This window comes from Lissotriton vulgaris, chromosome 11 (assembly GCF_964263255.1).
Source record: "Lissotriton vulgaris chromosome 11, aLisVul1.2, whole genome shotgun sequence".
NCBI classification, from domain to species: Eukaryota; Metazoa; Chordata; class Amphibia; order Caudata; family Salamandridae; genus Lissotriton; species Lissotriton vulgaris.
In genome coordinates this window covers 907923488-907945405 of record NC_141699.1, presented here as the reverse complement: position 1 = coordinate 907945405, position 21918 = coordinate 907923488, and the positions used below count along the sequence as shown (strand labels likewise).

The following is a 21918-nucleotide window of genomic DNA, read 5'->3' as shown; positions in this document are numbered from 1 at the left end:
ATATTTACAAACCCGTATGGTAAACAGTGAGCACACTTGTCAGACTTCGTTGCCACCAATTGCCCACCCCCAAGGCAATTTTAGGATATGAACAGACAGCCCACGCAAGACCGTAGAGTAGAAGTCACAATACATATAGAGGACTGACGCGTTACTGTCATTGCTGAAGATCCATCAGTATCCTCAGTCCAGGTTCCGCCACTGGTGGGTACAGTCATCTTGGCACTAATATCAACCCTGGGATTAGACACAGCAGACTTACAGCGGGTGACACTGACCTTAGCCCCTAGTGGAGGTACACCTTTTTCCCCTCACACACACAAGGCTGAGGCTTCACAGTCATCATGTGGAGATCTATAACCTACTTCAGGATAGAGACCTCGATGTCCTGACACTCTCAGAAACCTGGATGGGTGAAAACTCCATGCCGGATATTATTGCTGCCCTCCCTAATGGCTATGACGCAATTTGGCAGAACCGCGCAGGGTCGGCTCGGGGGGGTGGGGTAGCGATTTTATTTAAAAAATCCCTATCTGTGAAAGAGATAATTTCAGAAACAGTGGACCTAGCTGATCTAGTAGGAATAAAGATTTCCCTAAACAATTCCTGCTGGGTGATTCTGTCAATCTACCGCCCACCCAACTCATCTCCACTTTTTAATGATTTATTTACACCTATTATGTCAGATCTATGTACAAGGTACAAAAAAATTGTGATATTAGGAGATTTTAACTTGCATTGGGATAGCCCCCAATGGGACTTACCAACACGCCAACTGGACACCACTATGTCCGCTTTGAGTTTTAGTCAACTTGTGAAAGTACCCACACATATCAAGGGTCATACTCTTGACTTAGTATGGTCCACAGACCCAAATGTCCTTCTCAAGGATGTGGTTCCCTGCATCTGGACTGACCATTACCTAGTGACCTGTGAGGTAAACATAAAAGATCATTTAAAGCACCTACCCCGAGGTACTAGAAGGACCCGCAAATGGGCCGAGGTTGATTTAAAAAACCTGACCTCTGTGCTTCCGGAAATGACTTGTCTGACGAATTCTGATCGAAGCCTGGACGTAGAATATGCGGTCCTAACTCAGAGCCTGAATACAGCTATTGATCACATAGCGCCGGAAAAAACTCAGTCAATTAAGGGACCTGGTAAAGAGGCTCCATGGTTTACCCCATCACTAAGGGAACGAAAAAGAAAGCTCCGAGCTCGGGAGAGAATCTGGAGGAAAACCAAGCAGGATACTGCAAGGAACCAATATAAAGACTCACTCCACCTGTATAAAAAACTTATTTCACAAGCCAAGGCGGAGTACTACGAGTCTCGCCTACAGAAGGCCAGGAATATCCAGAAGGAGACATTCCAAATCCTGTCAGAGCTGAGTAAAAAACAGGAGAACTCTGAGTCTCCCATAAACTCTAACACCTTTCAGGAATATTTTTTAGAAAAGGTAAAGACTATTATCCGGGATATTAAGAGTAGTGTGGTGAATTGTGACACTATACATTCTGAGGTTCATAATCCTACTCACTGCTCTTTAGTACAGTTCCCTGAGTTGGACGAGCTGAGTCTAGAGCAGCTAATGGGGAAAACTAAATCTGGTTCCCCAGCGGACCCATGTCCCCCGAGTATCTTCCGTGTGGCACGCCCGCTATTGGAGGCTCGGATCATCTCTCTCCTTAATAGGTCCCTAGAAACAGGGTATTTACCTGGTGACCTTAAGGAGGCGCGAGTTATACCTCTGCTGAAGAAGCCAGGCGCAGATCCGGCTGTCCTGAAGAACTATAGGCCGATCTCCCAGCTGCCTTTCTTTGCTAAGGTCCTAGAGCAACACGTGCTGAAGTCTCTATCACTGTACCTCGAATCCCATGGCTTACTGCATGAGCGACAGGCAGGGTTTCGAGCACATCACAGCACCGAGCTAGTGATGCTCTCGTTGTTGGACGAACTGAGAGGCATGGCTGACGGCAAAAGGCCGAGCGCCCTGATCTTACTAGACCTGTCAGCGGCGTTCGATACCGTCAGCCATGACCTGCTCCTGGGAAGGCTGGAGGCCTTTGGGATCAAAGGCTTGGCCCTCAAGTGGCTGCGATCCTTCCTTTTGGGAAGGACTCAGAGGATACAACTTGGGGAGTCAATATCTGAAGTGGGCCTCTTAGAGTGCGGAGTTCCACAGGGCTCCGCACTGTCCCCACTTCTGTTCAATCTTTACCTGCAGCCTTTGATTGCATCCCTGGCTGAGTTGGGCTGCAGAGTCTACAACTATGCTGACGATACTCAGCTAGTGCTGAGTATCGATAACACAGGGACAGCACAAACCCAAGCTCAAAATATCCTGAGGTACACCGTAGGGTGGATGACGAAAAACCTACTAAAGATCAACCCGGATAAGACCGAGGTATTGGTAATTCCATCTACCACCTCACCGTGGAGTGATCTGTATTGGCCTGCTGAGCTTGGATCAGCCCCAAAGCCTAGTGCCAACGTAAAGAGTCTGGGGATTAAATTAGATTGTGACCTGTCAATGTGCAGTCAAGTCTCCGCTGTTGTTGGAACTTGCACGAACATCATCAGACAATTGAGAAAGATAGCTCCCTTCCTTTCTCATTCGATGATACGTTCAATTGTAGCAGCAACTGTCATCTCCCGGATCGATTATGGGAATGCCCTGTATCTTGGCCTCCCAAAAATGTTGACAAACAGACTCCAGGTCGTAATGAACGACGCCGCACGGATAATCTTCAGAGTGCCCAGACGAACAAAGGCCTCCCCTCTTCTCCAAAACCTTCATTGGCTCCCTGTTAAGGAGAGGGTTGAATTCAAGAGCCTCTGTATAGCGCATAAGGCGATCTACGGCCATGCGCCGGCCTACATCAAAGCCCGCCTGGAAGTGTACAACCCGACGAGAACACTCAGATCATCAGACTCTCAGTTACTGGTCTGCCCCCGCTACAAATTAGTGACTAAGGGAGGGAGAGCCTTCTCTGTCCTGGCCCCCCAATTATGGAACAAGCTGCCTGAGGGGCTACGCAGGGAGATGAATCTCCTGCGGTTCAGGAATACACTGAAAACCCTGCTGTTTAGAAGAGCCTTGATTGCAGTGTAGTCCTGTAGCTGCATCTCTCTCAGGAGTGAACCAAGTTATTGTAATGACATCGATTTCCAAGCGCCTAGAGGCCTGCAGGTGATTGGGCGCGCTATAAATCTAAATTAACAATAACAATAACAATAACAATGACAACGCCCCTGGAGCACGTGATAAAAAACTTTACAGCACAGGAAAAGTGCATCAAGAAACATTGTAACGAGTTATACGAACTCACACGAAATGCGCCACATTCATGGCTCAGAGAAGGGACTTTTGATAGAATAGTGCTAGAACATGCTAGAACCTTCCTGGAGGGAAAATACTCTGGTAGTAAACTTAAAAAGCGTAAGGACACCCTCGCTATGTGGAGTGTCTTTAGGGAGAATGAGACAACTGCCCAATCACCCACAGCACCCCCGCCAGCCTACTCTGAATCTCGCATTTATCCTGAACTGGTCGTTAAAACTGACCTAGAACCAACATCAAATGACAGGGCAGCTGTAGGCCATGAAGATATCTCTGTCCCAGACCGTGATATTGTCTTCCCAGACATTGCAAACAGTCCACAAGACAATAGACAAGATAGTGCACAAACTCACCAACTCTTGAGAGCCCAAAGCCCAGTGATACAGGGTGCCACATCTGGAATACCAGGTCAAATTGACGCGCTATTTACAATAAAGATGACTCCTGCACCCAGTGCCCCAGGCCCCCAGCCAGAAGAAGATCAAGAGAGTGACAGGGTCTCCGGCGGTTCACAGCACAGCTCTCACATGCCTCTCCCCAGACCTCACGGCCCAGCGCCAATACCCATTACTAGGGAACACAACACTTCCGGGGCTGGGATTAGACAATATGGCCCGTTTCTGTCCCCCATCCGGCAGCAATGCGATACACAAACACACTATGAGGAGTGGCGACCCCTTAACACTGGTCCCAACAGAGAGGAAGAACACCAGATACAGTTCAACGAAGAAAACAGGGATGGCGAACAACGCCTGTCTGAAGCAATCACTAATAGAGACATCATTAGGTGGAGTACAGAACAAGACTTATACCACAGAGCAGGCAGAGCAGTTGAGGACGTGCCACTTGCACACTGCTCAAGAAATGCCGCTAACAATACAGTAACTGATCAGCGGCGGCCAGTGCAGAAAGGTAGAGGAGATGACAGAATGACTGAACTGATGGGTGGGGTAGGCCAGTTTAGGGAAAGGCAACAACCACCGACACTCAATGAATTGGCAGGTGGTGCAAATGAGGTAAGGTCACACAGGGGTGGGATACAAACAACAAGGCCACAGCAGAAGCCATGGATACAATTAGATTATGAAGCCCAACCACAGAGCGACACAGCAGCTAACCTAACACAAGCCCCTCCAACATTCCCTAACTACAACCCCCAGAGGTCACTGCCACAGACACCTATACGCCAGGCATCACTACCTGTAGCTACACCACGCAGAATAGTAGCACCAGAGATAAACATAGACGATTTGGAACTACAAAATGTGCTTAAAAGAGCGGAAGGACGCTGGAGAGGGAAGAGAAGAACAGAAGTAGAGAATCTAGAAGTTTTAGGTAACCATGGGAGACCTGACGATATCCCACAGGAATATGATGTATCAGGCACAGCACGCCTGCGCTCCACCAGATCAGGAGCACTGTACCGCATGGCCATTAGCAGGCCAGGACAATTGGCATCCAAAGAACTGACACCATATGAGATAGTGGTACTAGGAGAAGGGAGTAACTACTATGCCGACAAATTTTCAGACGACTTGGCAGAATGGACGGAAGCTAATGCATACCAAATGAATGTGTGGCCGCAAGAGGGGTCTTTTGAATCCGAGGATATGGCCACTGCTGAAGACTGTATCTTACGGGGGGAAGGGGATGAAGACTGGGACTACAACTACATGCTTAGAGGCCTAAGAATATGGCAGAAATACGCACGCAGGTATGACAACACAGGGCCCACAGGGGTGCAGCGCCAGCTGCCCCTGCTGTATAAAAACATCAAGGACCGCCCGATCTACACCCCTTGGTCCCTTATGGACAAGGAAAATTTGAAAAAGCAACTTCCGCCCCTTACAGAGGGTGCTGGAAAGTGGATACAAGCCTTTGAGAAACACACTGCAGGTGTGCCATTGGCTGCTGGAGATGTAAAAAGCCTGCTCACTTCCTTGATTGGAGAGGATGCAGATGAAATGTTCACACGTATTGACTACAGACTTTCCACCACTAACTCAGAACTGGATGGTAATACTTTTAATATAGTAAGGACCGCCCTATGGAGTGAGCTGCGCAGGAAATTCCCTGATGTCCCAGACATAGGGTCCCTAATGTCTCAGACAATGCAAAGCAATGAAGACCCTGCACAATACATTGCAAGAATGAAGGAAAAGTGGCATCAAGAGTTAGGAGAGAAATGGGATGTGACAGGAGGTAACTGTAGGTTCTTCTACCATACAGTTAAGAAGGGATTACCCAGTGCAGTACAGGACAAGTTAGATGGGATAGTAGCAATGGAATGCAAACCATGGCCAGAAATACAACATCACATCATTCACTATTGTAAGAAGGAACAGGAACAGGAGAAAAAGAGGCAATTAGCAATTGAAAACGCAGCTGCTAAATTGGTGCAACAGAAACTGAAGAAAAAGGAGGCTGTGGACACAGTTATGGTAGCTACCCCAGTAAATCAAATGACTACTGTCACCCAATTCCCACAAAACACCCAGAGTACATTAGAGGGAAACATGCAGGCAGCAGCACAACAGACACAGGCACAACCCTCTAATAACAATCAGCGACAACAGCAGTATCATGATAACAGACAAACAAGGTCATCAAATACTGGAATGCGAGGAAGGGGTAGAGGAATGGGCTACCAAAGACCTGGACAACAGCCAGGTCCTCCACTGTGTTACTACTGTCAGCGACCAGGACACATGGTAAGGGAATGCCGCACCAAAATGCAAGATGATGAAAGGTCAGCAGGCAGAGGGCAACCACAGCAAGTTCAGGTGCCAGTACAGTACGTTCAGCAGCAGCCACAGCCACTGCAGCCCAACGTAGTGTACGCCTACCCATCTGCAGTACAACAACAGCCAATGTTGCAGCAAGTACAATTACAGACACCAGTTCAACAGACACAGCCACAACTGGTTCAACAACAAACACCTGTGTACTAAATGGTGCCACAGACACAGTTCCTTGTACCTCAGGGAGCCACAGTCCTGCAGCCCGCAAATTCAGTTTTGCAGGGCACCATCCAGCAGTACCGGACTGGAGGGTATTCAGGTTAGGACAGCCCACAGACAAACCTAGTGTGTCCCTTGTTGTCGTGTCTCACAAATATTAGAGAGGATCCAGTTGTGTATGTCACGATCAACAACAAAACGTATAGTTTTTTGATTGACACAGGTGCAACATTCTCCTGCATAACGGAAGGAACACTGCCCATCTCCAAGCAGAGTGCAGACACACAGGGTTTCTCTGGGGCAATAACAAGGGTCCCCTTCACAAAACCAATACCATTGGAAATAGGAGGTAAATGTGTTCGGCAGCGCTTGCTTTACTCAACACAGTCCCCCGTCAATCTCTTGGGGCGTGATCTCATGGCCAAGTTAAATATGACAATACACTTTAGTGAGGATGGCACAATGACTTGGTCCATCCCTGGTACATCACTGACCAGGATGATGGCTGTCACTGTTGATTCTTCCTAGAGAGATCAAATGAGAGCCCGCCCGGTGAATGAACAAGCATTTTTAACAGCAGTACAAATTGTCATTGCCAATTCACCAGAAATGGCAGGCCGCATTGTGAAGCTTCCCAAAGACTTTCTTTTCCGCCCTCAATCACAGAATATGCCAGCTCCAGATAAAGACATGATTCTAGGAATACAGTGTTTTCAAATAACACCAACAGATGGAGCCTTTATAGCAGGAGATGACTTTAACCATCCGTGGGCCTGCGTCATTTTTATTGAACCTGGACATCTGGTAAGAAATATTACGGATCAAGAACTATTCAGTGATCCTGAGAAATATCAAATGACAGAAATTGTTTATCAGAATCCAGTCCCCGTGTCAGTGACAGTTGAAATTAGAACACCAGCACCACCCACGGTAATTGATACTGCACGTGACTCAGACTTAGCTCAGGTACCCAACAAGGGTCCTTTTAGAGAGCTTCACATTGACTATGTTGACATGCTTGACAGATGCCAGAATTACAGATACCTCATTGTGGTAGTGTGTCCTTTTTCACGGTGGATTGAAGCTGGACCATGTGTCCATTGTGACACTAAGGCCGCAGCTACCTTCCTGCTTCGTGAGGTCATATGTCGCTGGGGAATACCAGATTCTATTCGCAGTGACAATGGCAGCCATTTTTCAAACACTATTTTTGACACAATTTCAACAATGCTAGGGTTGAAGCATAAGTTGACTTAAGCCTATCACCCTCAAAGCAATGGCATTTGTGAGCGCCTCAACGGTCTGCTCAAAGCCAAGATCAGTAAAATAAGTGCCACAATTGGGAAGAAATGGCTTTATTGCCTTCCCATTGCTCTGTTTTCACTCAGGAACAGTCCCAGTTCTGATCACCACCCTACACCTCACCAGCTTGTCACTGGCAGATCAATGAATATGGTTGTTCCTTCCACCAGACCTAAAGTAGACAATGAAGCATCTTCAGAAATTGTAAAATCTGAATTATTTGATTACTTGTGTGCCCTAACCCGTGCTGCCAGGTTTCTTTCCATTCAGATATCGAAGACGAAGAGCAAGGACGGCACCCTTTCTGATGAACTTTTGCCTATCCACCCTGGAACACAGATCTTCATAAAGAAGCACGTACGGAAGTGGAGAGACCCCAAGTACAAAGGACCATTTCAAGTCATTGACTCTTCACCCACTGCGGTCCGAATAGCTGAACGCAAAGCATGGGTTCATCTCAACCACGTGAGGATCCATCCAGCACCATCAGAGACTTGAACTTTAACCGAAAGGAGGGCATCTTATATCCTATGACGATCCAAGACCGTGAATACGGAGATCGAATGAGGGTCTATGGAATAAGAGACAGTAACAGACCAACGCCTCCTACCAAGATTTCAGTTAAAAAGATATGTACAGCTACTCTTATACTATTTGTTATGTTTGTTGTTTCAATGGCTGTATTCCACTGGTTTACAGTGCAATCTGAAAGAGAGAGAGCTATATCTAGCAATATTATGCCTACCACCTTAGTAGGGTATCACATACCCAAATCGCTTCCTGGTAACATACTAGATGAGGAATGCACCAGCACTGGCTGCAACACCCCTGTATCCACCTTGACACCTTCCACACCCCTTGCAGACACCACTGAGTGGGACGGGGTACTTGATATCACTGTAGAAACCCCTGGGAAAGATGTCCCTAGACGTTTCCGTCAGTATAAAAGGAGTATCAGGTATAAAATGGGTCGCAATAAATCACCAAGGATATATACCAAACGTACCCAACGTAAGGAGGAACGCACTGTACAAGTCTCAGACTGGGTTAGTGATCTCCAGGACACAGTTGTGTACACATTTGAACAGCACTCTATACCCGATTTCTACTCCCAACGCCCCAGTATGTCAGTGGAGGACTATGGCATCCACAACGCCTTGTTAGATAACATGTGGTATAGAGACATGAGGGAGGTGGGAAGAAAAGCCACAAATGACTCCTGCTGTGTGTGCTCACACATTCCACACGCTGTAGGTGCTGATAAACTGCTCCTTCCCAAAGAGATTCTACCGCCCACTGCCAAATGTCTTTTACACCTGTTTCTTTGCCGCATACATGGTCAGATTCAGCTCCAGTCAGCAAAGATAAATATGGCATTTGTAAACGTCACAGAATGGGATGACAAGTATGTCACATTCGTGGTTGTTTCTGATCCAGTAGAGTTTAAAAAGAGAATGGAGGTTTACCGTGAGATGAAAGTGTCTGCTGACATGTTGCAGGTTTGGGAGAATAAGTTTAAAGCATTAGGATACTTCACTTTCCCAACACCCCCATCAAGATGCCACTCACCCGAATATCAACAAGCTAACCATACATGTGACACATGCCCTTGTCAGTAGAGACCAATTTTGCGCGTAAAGGCCAATATTTATTTCAATCACAAGTGGAATGGTCCACATGACTTAGCATGCAAGGCAGCTTCCTTAAGAAACTCACTTGTAGGTCAAGGAAACAAACCTGACACCAAGCATGACACCAATAAGGAGGTGGGGAGGGAGTGTGCTGCGATATGGGCACAAGATACTAGAAGATACACTTTCAATGAAGGTACAAAGTACAAACCAAAAAGAGCATACAAGCTAAAGTCTCCTCTCCTTTGCTTCCTAGGTAACGGAACAGTGTCTGTGGGTCGAAACACAAATTGCAGTCACACAATTTTTTATTTTGACCTACAGTACGGCACCTCCAGTCTCATGGATATTTACTGGGCTTGCGGTGAGCACATTTACCTGCAGCTGCCCCCCCAATGGCAAGGACTTTGTTCTATCGTCACGATGCATGAATTGCATCTTGTCATCCCAGCAGCGAACATTTCCCACATCCATGCACACCCAATGGCAGATGATGTTACCCTGCTTCACCACAGGAAGAGAGAAGTTATGAAATACTTCTCAGATGGTCCATTTCATAAGATCCCTCAGGACTTTAGACTCTTCAACGATGCCGAACTTTTCTTTGGGGGAGTTATCCCCATGTTCCAGACCAAAGCCAATGCTCGCTGGCTACAAGTAACAAGCTATGAACTGATGCAGCTTGTCAACAACACCCGGGATGGGTTCAACGCCGTGAAAGAAGAACTTCGACCTTTGATACTTATGGTACTAGAGCATAGATACGTTCTAGACCAGCTAACAGCAATGAGTGGTGGTGTGTTCGCCAAGGTGGGAAAAAGGTCCTGCTGTACTTTCATTTTAGCAAATGATGCTGACAACGGAACTCTTACGAAGGCCATCGAGGATTTGGACAATCTGGGGAAAGAAATGCATGAGGAAGGAGGTGCTCAAGCGGATGTCTTAAGTAACTGGTTCAATTTGGACTGGATGCCTTAATGGCTGTCCGCAGTACTCACATTTTTAATGCCTATTTTTTGTGTGCTGTTATTGTTGTGTTTTGGAACACAGATCCTGATACACTGTGTAAAAAGATTTAGCGATAAGGTGATAGGGATGAACTATGCAGGCTTAGGTTCATATACAGGAATTCGCAGAGGAAAGAGAGATGATGGAGAGGCGATCGTGATGAGTATAGTGGAGGTGACAATTCCTGACTCCCGCCCATTACCAGATGTTCCTATGAATAGTCAGTACCAGGCCCAGGTGCATGAAGTTCCACCACTTTCATCACGGGGTGGCTTGTTAAATCCCTATGAGACAATGTGTGATAAATTGGGGAAACCAAGTGAGGATTTAGATAAAATACAGGACAAAAGCCCAGAGGAGCCACCTCTTTATAACTCACCCTGGCCACTTCCCCCATCTCCAGCTAAGTATGCAGTTCGTATGATGTTTAATGACGTTTGATTGGGTTCAAATATGAACCAGAGGGGGGATTGAAAGAGGGAGATAATTTCACTGCATAGTCACCTGTGTAGGCCCAGCTGCTTAGAAGTTATAGGCCTCAGTTATATTGGCCTGAGCACTGCCATTCTCTCTCAAGCTTAAACAGAAGCAGAAAGCAGGTCTGACCCAGGCTTCTGCCGGCTCCACTTCTGCGAGGCTCAGCCCTCCTGTTACAAGGCCCCCACCCCAAAGTACGCTAGGTTCACGAACATTAAAGTTCAAGTTCCTTCTTATTCTTGCAACACACCCCAGGCCCCCACCTGATAGCTGTGAACAGAGAAAAGGGAAGTTCTCAGCTACTGTAAGCCATCCGATAAATGTAGCAAATCAGTAAACGCATGAATAGAATCCTTTGAAGCAATAATGGCACATTTCTAATTAATGATAGACTTCCAGCCAAAATGCCAGGAACACAGTCTAGACTGGCGTACGTGCCACACAATTACGAGAAGGAGCCACATTTACACTTATGCTGGGAAGGTACTAGGCAGGGGCGTAAGAGGCTATAGAAGGATATGTGATACGAGATAGCGTGAGATGACGTGATTATAGTCTCACGCTTTGGACATTATAAAAAGGAGCCCCGCAAGAAAATCGTCAGGCAACTCCTCGTCTGTCTGTAGGTATTCAGGCAGAGAGTTGTCTCCAAGGGCCCTTGATCAAATGTTCATCTTTTGTATATATATATATTGTACCTGTATTTCATCTGTGTAACTGCTTTCCAACAAGACGTTTTATATCTGCATATGTTTACTGTAACTTGTAACTTTTTCTCATTTAAGCATTTATATTGTGGTGTAAGGACATCTCACTGAGTATAGAGTTGTGAGCGTACCTAATAATAATAATTTGTACTTTGCATTCTAATGTATTTCCAGGATTCTCACTATAAGCAAATGTGAGTATACTTCTATGTAACTAGCACAACCGTGTTTATTCAAACTGCCTCAGAGCTCACAAATGCACTTAAAGAATAGTCTCTCCCTCTCTCCTTAGCAGCTTCAGAACTGTACTTTGTGTAATCAAACTGCTATCATTGCATATTTCTAGAAGCTGTGTCTTGTAATAAAACTTGTTCAACTTTCAGAAACAGTCTCCAAGGCTCATATATCCGTTTCTTCCTATTTTTAGAGCAAGCGTTCCAGGACTACCCCGGTGCAACTTAAGGTGTCCCATTTCCCTTAGTTCTCTCTCACGGTCTCCCCAGCGCGGCTTCTGAGCTGCTGCACCGAGTCCCCTGGCCCCTCCTGCCCACAATTAATTTTCCCTCCGACAGAGGTCACATTACCTGTTCACCTTATATATGGTGGTACGGTGTATCATTGGAAGGCTATTGTTAACATATTATATCTTGGCAATCTGTTAGCATGTCCAAATGTCCCACTCAGTAGTTTCATTTCTGGGCATATTATGGCTAACTATCTGTTTAAAAATCTTTCCCACGCAGGATTAATGTGTGCAACCATACTCATCGGAACTATTAACAAGAAAAATGAGAAATAATAATAAAAAGAAAGGAACCTTGGCAGTGACTAGTGACAAAACCATCTTGTAGGTAAAATATATAAATCATCTAGGGCAGGGCCATTGGGAATCCAATATTATATTACCAGATGGTTGAGGAGATACCCACCTCGGCCCTCGGATAAGGCTATTTTTTTTAAGAACAAACCTTAACCAGGGTTTCTCTAAGGCACGGTCCATATTCTTTACATAACTCAAGGAATCTCTATATTCAGCTAATTCAGTAGTAGTCCAGACACGGACCCAGAGAAATAGTAGCTTTAAATGCACCAGATCAGATAACCTTTTCTTCCCCGTGTCAAAATAAAGTGGGATCAAGGGGGTACTTACGGGGACCGAGAGCAATGATCTAGCGAATGTGTTCTCCATTATTGCGAGCCTCGCCGTATCGTGAGTATGTAATCTTCTGAAAATGTAAAATGGCATTAGATCTAAGTGATGTCATAAGGGCTCCTTTATTTACTTGGTGAATCCACCTAAATTAGTCCGACCGGGTCACCCCAAATAATCAAAATGAAAGACCCTTTCCAAAGTGTCCTTCCCAGCCATTACTAAACTCTTATTAGCGCTCTTACCAAGGACAATAAATTTGGTTTTTGTGGCATTCAATTCCAAACTCTTGTGATCGCAGAAGTTCATAAATTTATTTAGCAGATTTTGTAACCCCATAGTGGATTTGGAGATTAATAATGAATCATCTGCAAACAGGATTATAGGTGTTTTAGCCCCATTGAGAGTGGGAGAATCATTAACACTCTTTGTCAGTGCCTCAGCCACATCCTTTATATATAAGGGGAACCAGGTGGGGGCCAGGATGTACACCTGTCAAACACCTCTTGCAACTGGGATGCGCTTTGTCAACTCACCTCTATCACCCCACCTGGCCTGTGCATAGTTTTTCATGTAATTTAGCTAGAAATTTAATTAACCCAACTGGAACTCCCATGTCTGCTAGTACTCTCCAGAGACTCTCCTGGGGTATGAAATTTAATGCAGCATGCAGGTCAACAAATGCCACTTAGAGCTTCTAGTTACCCAGCGGGACATATTTCAAATAAAGGTAGGCAAATTAAAAAACCTGGTCTAAAGTGCTACCTTTAGCATGAAATCCTGCCTGAAAGGGAGTTAAACTCCTTCGATCTTCAATCCACTCTTGTAATCTATTTTAAATCTACCTGGGGAATCTTTTTTGAAGGTTATCTACTAAGCTAATAGGCCTATATTTTCCTGAACAATTGGCATCTCCTTTTCTAAATTTTGGGATTATTAAAGCACCCCTCCAGGTATCTGAGTTTTCCTCACCCCTTGCTATTGCATTAGAGAGGATGTTCACATAACTAGCCCATGGCCCAGGTTCTGATTTGTGTAGGTCACCAGGAATGCGATCGGGACCAGGGGCCTTTAGTGCCATAGTGCAAGGATGCCTGCATTGAAGGCAGGATTGTTTTGTGCAGTAAGGAACACCTTCCTGCACAAAAAACATTCCTTTAAGGCTTTTTCCTCTTTCTATGTGTGCTACTGAATGCAGCAGACATAGAAAGAGGAAACAACGAAGAAAGATAAAGATATTTCTCTTTGTTACGCCTCTCCTGGAAAGACATAGCATTTTGATGCATTCCAAGGTCTGTCACTCAAGGTAAATTTAGGAATGCACCCAATTTCATGGGCGGATGCATGGGAACACACATGGAATGCCTTCCCAGGGCAGAGTAAAGCAAGGCAGCGACTTGCACTGCCTTGCATTATTCTCGATTTACCAAGTAATCCAGTGCCATGCAAGGTTGCCTTGTGTTTCTTGGTAAATCTGATGTATGGATTTTCTTGCCCTTGTGACACCCTGCGTGACACAAGTGCAATGCAATCACTTGATAAATCTGGCCCATACTGAGTTTTTACTATCGCGTATCTTCAATGATTCATTTTTTCTATCTGATTGGCACCAATGAGAGCCCATGTAATAAGCACTGAAAGTAGGAATATTGTCCATTAGTAGATGACCGAACAGAGATGCTCAACCGACAAAAACCTTCGGTTTCAATCAATGTTTGTGTAGCACTAAATTGAGACTTACATCTAGACAGTTGTAATAAATATAAAATCAGCTGTAAGCATTGAGACTCACCAGCTAAGACCCCAAATGTGATAAAGAGGTAAAGCACATTTGTGGCGTAGGCGCTCAGGATCCAACCAAGGGCACTTAGTATTCCTCCAAAGATCGTTGTCATACGACATCCACATGTGTTAATAAGCAAACCAATAAAAGGTCCTGTCGTGAAACAGAAGGAAAAATTAGTTTTCTCAAAGTCACATAATTATGCAATATTTATTTTGGGGGGAAAACTAACGAATGTTTTATGCATTTCAATATTACGAAATATCACATTTAAGCTTATAAAATGCTTCTAGTCACACATAGTTAGGGATTTCTCTTTTCTAGTCGCCTACCACTTGGTTCAACTTTTTCCCATTAGTTGCCACATATGTAAGTATCTTTTTAAAATACTACCTGGTCAACAAATTCATTCTTGTAGAGTACCTTCTTTGTGCCATTTGTGAGAACCAGGGCTTTTTGCACCCACAGCTGGAATGTAAGGCCCTGTATACAAGTCTCAGTAAGTAGCCTGGTGAACCCTACCACACACCCGTACGCCTCCCCCAAAGCGTTTAGATGGCAGAGCAGGAGTAGCCTAGTTGAAGGGTAGTACCCAGAATCTCTTGGCATTAGGGAAATCTCAGTTTTCTGTAGTGAAAAACTTTGGTTTCCTGTGTTAATTTACAGGTAGTGCAGAATCTGGAAGTGTACGAACATAAGTTTACTGATTTTTTAGACCTTTTGGTACGTGAGTGGCACAAGAACAATTTCCTGCCCACTAAGTCAGTCTATAAGCATTTTCTGCTGCTGTCTAGTTCAAGAGTCCAGACTGCTTCATACAAGACTTTGCATAATATTAACACATTGCCACTGAATTCTGCTGCTTCACACTACCTATCCCATAACTTACTATCTATGCATATTTCAGGGAATGAAAGATAGAGAGCACAGTACATGGCTGGCACACTTGAACGTATATATGTGTATATTTCATAGCAAGGCCTGTATGCTCTACAAAGTTCATAGTTCTCAAAATACGCCATCTTGAAATAAAGACTCCCTCTGGTAGCCATTCATAGCCTGGCCATGCATGTGTGTGGTGAAGTAACTGAAATCGACCAGCTGCCTTCTCCCGAAGCTCAATTTACGCTTTCTAACCATCTACTTGATCTGGGTGACTTTCAGCCCTCACAAACCATCTAGTTCAAATGTTGTGGTACATTGAAAATTATGTATTACTATATAAGGATTGCTAGTACTTTAAGCATTGTGACATAGTACTTGGAAGTCTCTGGTCTCTCAAATAGCACCATCCCCACTTTGTTTAAATTTATTTATTTTAAAGGTTTTATATAGCGCTGGCTAGACCCGGAGGTATCAGAGCGCTTTACATGAGCATCAGATCATAGTTACAGGTTACATCGTTACAAAGGTTACACAGTTATTAGAGCATTGCAACATAGTTATTTGTAAATGATTTTGCATTTGCTTAAGATCAAAATCAAAATATTGAACACCATCTAATGTCAGTTATCTCTATAAAGTTTCCTCTCAAGGAGTACACTTCACGTTTGTTCCAAATGATTTTAAAGCATCAGCCAGATGGCACTCCTCCACTGTTTCCAGCACTAGAGTGTACACGGGCTATTAGGCTAGTAACACAGTGATTTTCTTGATATGCCAAAATTGACCCAGATTTAGCAATTTTTCATGCGAAGCAGAGCAGCATCCAAATCTGTGTTATTTAAGTGGGAAAAAACAATCCAGTGCCATATCTACTAAGAATGACCGGCTGAATGTCATCCCTGTGCTGGTACTCCAGCAAAGCTGCCTTGAGCAATGCATAGTCTCGAACCACGGTTCAGCGATAAGCGTGCATTGTCTAGCTAACAATATGTATTGGAAGCATACCCTTCCTATACCTAGACAATCTGAGAAGGTTTCGGAGGCACTGGATGTGTGTTATGCATTTCAGCACACAAGCAATGTATCGTTTTTTTTCCAAATGAACGTATTTACCCGTGTTTATTCCTGCTTCAAGTAAGCTTTATGGTTTTACACAATGGCTAGCTCAACTATCTTAGAAGTTTTAGATTTGCATCAAATTCTTTGAGATTTTGCTCTGATCTGCCCCAGTAATGTCCGACAAACTCAAAGCAATGCAAAGCAGTTTTTGATCTGAGGAAGGGGCACCTTCATAGTAAGTACCATGTGTTGCTTTGCAATCACTTTGCCCCACTAAGACTATTCTGTGAACTTACTGATATGGTATAATTTACATCTCTTTCTTTAATCATAGCTAAGAGTAATGGCACCAGGGACAGCAGCCAACCTTGTCTAGTGTTTTCATAGATAGGAAAGTTTGCAGTGGTGTTATCTATTGTTTTCATATCGGCTAATTAAATATTAGAACATGGGATTGTTAGGAGCTCCATTAAAAACAATGGAGTGCTCCAGGCTTCCAATGGCCGGTAGAAACCCGGAGCTCCAACATTCCAATGTTTGTTGACAGCTGTTGCTCCGAACAAAGGGCTCACAGAGCCCGAGGGGATTCCATTCACATTTGGCTCAATGAGGCCTCTGGTTTATTTGTTAGAACATTCTGTCCTCTAGTGGTCGAATGTTCTAATGGCCTTATAGCCCACTGTAGCTGGACTATACCAGCATTAAAGTCCCGCTCCATTGTTAAAGGCCCTTACCTTCGTCTCGGGCCTTTAATGCTGGAGCATGCCTTTAATGGCCGGTACAACCAGCTACAGTGGGTTATAAGGCTATATTCAAAACTTTTATCAAGGGAATCAAGATAGGAAAATATCATACTCTCTTGGTGACCTTTCATAAACACTTCTGGTCAAAGGAGATGAATGCTTTAAGTGTGTTTGCAGGGCTTTATCCCCTTTGTTAGGGAGGCCCACAGTCTTGATCAGGTGAACCTTCCTCAATGCCTTTGTAATACCTGGTCCCTGAACGTGCCCTTTTTGAACAAAAAAAACACAGACTGGAGACCAGTAACTTCAACTGGTTGGGAATGCCATTGATGAGTATTTTTTAATCACAGTTAAGCAGTGATAAGAGTGGGGGTTTCCCAGGTTTTGGTAGGACTTTATTCATGATTCCCAATGATTTTACTACAATATCCAGTTTTATAGTTCTTTAACCAAGTGACAGTGCATGGCATCAGTATATATGTGCATTTGTGATAAATGTTACCCCTAGTACATCTATTTCCAGAACCTCACCTCTTGTCATATCCTTAGGTGCAAGTAGACTTTTATGTTCATTAATGTTTTTTTTGTAAGCGTGACCGCGCCCTCAACTTTTTAAATCTGAAAATACATTCATCTAGTAAAACATCCTTCTGTTCCACCATACCTGTAACAAATCCAATTTAGTAGATGTTAATTGTGGCAGTGGGTTGTGCTCATAGTAGGAACGTTGAGTAGACCACAGTGGCCCTTCCTGTACCGGCGTTATCTACTTTTCCTACCTTCCCTCACATAGAAAATCTCCACTTCTAGGTTACTGTTGCCGTTTCCAGTTACCCTGAAGGTACTTTTTTTAGTTTACATTTTAAAATTCAGTAAAGCAACATCATCTGCATTATACAACAGAACTCACAAAATAATAGGAAGGAAATAGCAATAATCTACTCATCTGTCTCAAAATAATAATAGGTCTTAACCAATTGGGTTAATAACATCTTCAGAAGTTCTTCTGCCTGATATGTTGTCTCAGGTGTAAACTGGGGGGAAGGAGAGCAGAGAGAGACAAAGTACCAATAATAAAATCTGAAAATTAGTAACTATGAAAAGTACTCTGGATAAAAGGTCTGACTGCCTCAGACCATCCAGCCACAAGACGGGCCAACCTGAAAGTGAGTCATAACACAGTAACTGGCTAGTGAGACCATTTTAAGTCACCCCCTCTCCTAATTTTGGTAATATACTGTCCTTCCTTGAAGCCAGATGTTCTTGGTTGACAGTAGGGTTAACAAACAATAAAGTATTCCCCCCGAGTACGCTGATAACCTGACTGGATATGAAAGGGAGGTTTGTAGTTGGTGGGCTAGTTCTTATAGACCTATACTTCCTTTTTTCGCAGCAGAGTCTTATGGCTTGAGTAAGAGAAGATGTTGATGGCCTTAAAGCGCAGATTCCTCTTCTTAGCTGTAGCTAAGGAGATTACTTTTTATTGTTCAGGGTTACTCACTTCGACAATCACAGTACCATTCCAGCAGGCCTTTAATAGAGGCCTTTTGTTTACTGATACCCAAAATTTGCATTAGAACATTTCTTGCCACCTCTAGGACTTTCTAACATCTCAGTATTATCAAAATGTCACATTCCCAAAATGCAGAGTTTTTTTTTAGATTTAACCCAATTTCCAGGTATTCTGCCTTGGATTCCAGATGGGTGGCAAGTACACTTTGTTCAAACCCCAACACATTTTGGGCCTTCTCCTTGTAGTTATGCATTGCATTTTCCATGCCCTTGCTGTCCTCTAATGATTCAATGACTGTAGTCATTTGAAGCTCAATCCTCAGCATGGCACCTAGCAGATTTCTCAGCCTGGACATAATGAGCGTTCTTCCTGGGACTGGGCCATCCCTTGATTTGATTTGATTTGAAGGAGATTTGTAATGCGCAAGAACAATAACCCGCAGGTATCAAGGCGCCTAACAATGTAATCAGAAAAGGGACAGAAGACCTTACATGTAAGCTTGCTGAAAGAGAAGAGTTTTTAGGGCAGTGCGAAAATTCTGTAAAGACGGAAGGGATCTTAGGTCCAGGGGAAGATCATTCCACCATTTAGGGGCTAGAGTGGAAAAGGCCCTGCCACCCCATCTAGCTCTACGTACGCGGGGGGTTGTCAGAAGCAGTTTTCCGGAGGAACGCAAGTTCCTTCCAGGGATGTAGTGGGAAATGATGGACCCAATTCCTGTGTCGCTATTTTTGGCGATGGCTCTGTAGGTCATGCATAGAACTTTGAACCGGATTCGATGTTCTACCGGTAGCCAATGCAGCGTTTTCCTGGCCGCAGTGGCCGAGGAGCGTCTGGGAATATCCAGAACAAATCTGGCTATGGCGTTTTGGACTACCTGTAAGCGCTGCAGGTGGCTCCTGTTAAGCCCAGCATACAGTGCATTACAGTAGTCCAAACGAGAACCAATGAGTGCGTCAGCTATTTGTTTTCTAGCCTGCAAGGAAAGGTATTTCCTAATCCTTCGTAGGGTGTGAATCAAACCCCAGCAGGTGGAGACGGTTCTGCTCACCTGGCTGCCCAAGTCAAGGGCAGGGTCTATCAACACCCCGAGATTCTTAGCAGATGTTGTAGGGGAAGGGCATATTCCTAGTGAGTCAGGCCACCAATTGGCTGACCAGATATTTTCTTTCCCCCCAAACACCATCACCTCAGTCTTCTCCCCATTCAGTCTAAGAGAGTTCTGAATCATCCAATGACCAACCGCCTCCATACAAGATCTAAACTTGGAGGCGATTAGTACATCTGAATGGGGAAGAGAGACGAGGATTTGAGTGTCGTCTGCGTAAGAGACTACCTCCATCCCGAAAGATCTTATTAATTTGGCTAGTGGGGTCACATAGATGTTGAAAAGGGTCGGGCTAAGTGCCGACCCTTGAGGGACCCCACACAGCACTGGTCGGGATGGAGATAGGAACTCCCCCAGCTTGACTCTTTGTTCCCTCCCCGTAAGGAAAGAGGTCAAAAGATCCAGGGCTGTGTCCTTCACCCCCACCTCCCTCAGCCGAGATAAAAGTACTGAGGGGGAGAGGGTATCGAAAGCCGCAGATAGATCTAGCAGGACCAGGAGGGAGGTCTGGCCCCCATCTACTGTCGTGCGGATCTTATCAAGCACGATGGTGAGGGCTGACTCGGTGCTAAATTCTCTCCTAAATCCATGCTGGGAGGAGTCTAGGCATCCCGAGCTTTCTACAAAACCAGCGAGATGCTTGTTAAGATGTGCCTCAAGCATCTTCGCAGGAGCAGGAAGCAGTGAGATAGGCCGGAAGTTTTTTAGGACCCCCGGATCCAGGGAGGCCTTTTTTAACAGGGGTTTTACTACCGCCTTCTTCCATTCTGTAGGGAAAATACCGTCTCTAATGGCTAGATTCATTACCTCTAGCAACGGTGGCAGGAGAGTCTCCCTACACTGCTTGATGACTTTCAGTGGGCAGGTATCCAGGGGAGAACCAGACTTGGTCTTATTTAGCAGTAACTCCAGATCTTGCAAGGCCAGCGGGGGGAAAGAGTCCAGGGTGCATAGTGGGGAGATGTCTGTAGTAATCATGCTCATCTCAACCCCTGCGGTGGGCACACTGATACAAGCTCTTTGTTCCTCGAGGGCAAGGTGAATTTCCTGAATTTGGGTGTGGATGAAGGAGGCGATCTTATCACATAAGTCCTGCGAAGGAATAACAGGATCAGGGGCTTGCAGTTTGACTAAAGAGTCAACAGTTTTAAAAAGCTCCTTCGGCGAGGAAAGTGAGGTGGTCATGGAGACAAAGTATTCTTGTTTAGCCTGCACAATCTCAGCTTTATATTTTTTAACAAGGAGTTTATGGGCTTCCTTGTTCTTGAGGTCCCAACTAGCATGCCAGAGCCTCTCCTTTCTCCTCACTTCTTGCCTAAGAAGTCTGAGGGAGTCAGAGAACCAGGGGGCAGATGGTCTCTTTCTGGCTCGGCGGCGAGACTGTACTGGGGCCAATTTATTCAAGGCCTCAGTGGTAACCTGTTCAAAGTGGCCGACTGCAGTCTGTACGCTGTCTAAGCCAGTGATAGAAAGGCTTGCAGCCCAGGGCACGAAGGAATCGCTATTGATATTCCTGAAGTTTCTGGTAGTTTCCATTATGTGATTCCCTTTTTTGCAGAAGTCTACCTTATGGCGTTCCAAAAGAAAAGGAACCGCCAGATGGTCAGACCAAGATAGATGGATCGGATCCTTAATAGTCAGACGAGGGTCATTGGAGAAGATACCATCCAGTGTATGTCCTGCACGATGGGTGGCTCCGGTAACACGTTGCGTGAGCCCACATGATTCCAGAGCCTCCAGAACCCCTGCTGCCTCAAGGCCCCCATCTTAGGACTCTTTAAAATCTTGGTCCTAAGGTTGAAATAATTAGGATCCTTTTTATTGAGCCACATCGTGTGCTCTTTAGGTGGCATTCTTGTATATATGGAGAGGGGAGCATTCCAGCTCCAACTTAGTAGGTGATAAAAAAACTCCCCAGCCTTGTCCCTTCCAACCCACGGCCCAGCCTAATGCTGCAGCCTGTAACCAATCCTATCCTCTGCAGGCTATACTGTACCACTCCTATCCTCAGAGCTTCTAATCTTTTCTCTGCTCTGTGCCACAGCTATGTCCAGAGAGCAAACACACAAGAACTGCCTAGCCACCTACATTTACATCCACACTTGAGGAATGTCGAAAACGCTAACTGTCAAGTTCGACAAGGTACTTTTATTTATACCAATTATTTCGTAATTGATCAAAGTTTATCAGAGACAATAATTAAAGGCATACAAAAACAAATATCTATATCACATATTTACACCAAGATT

At 44.8% G+C, this 21918-nt stretch overlaps 1 protein-coding gene across 5 annotated transcripts in view; it reads right to left on the bottom strand.

Annotated features, from left to right (window-relative positions):
• SLC16A14 (solute carrier family 16 member 14) overlaps nt 1-21918 on the bottom strand; it is a 538310-nt gene that overhangs the window by 33276 nt on the left and 483116 nt on the right. For all 5 annotated transcript variants that reach the window (XM_086944042.1, XM_086944040.1, XM_086944041.1 and 2 more), the window contains exon 3: nt 14371-14514. In XM_086944042.1, coding sequence (XP_086800168.1) covers nt 14371-14514 — 144 coding nt within the window. The remainder of the gene's footprint in view (nt 1-14370; nt 14515-21918) is intronic.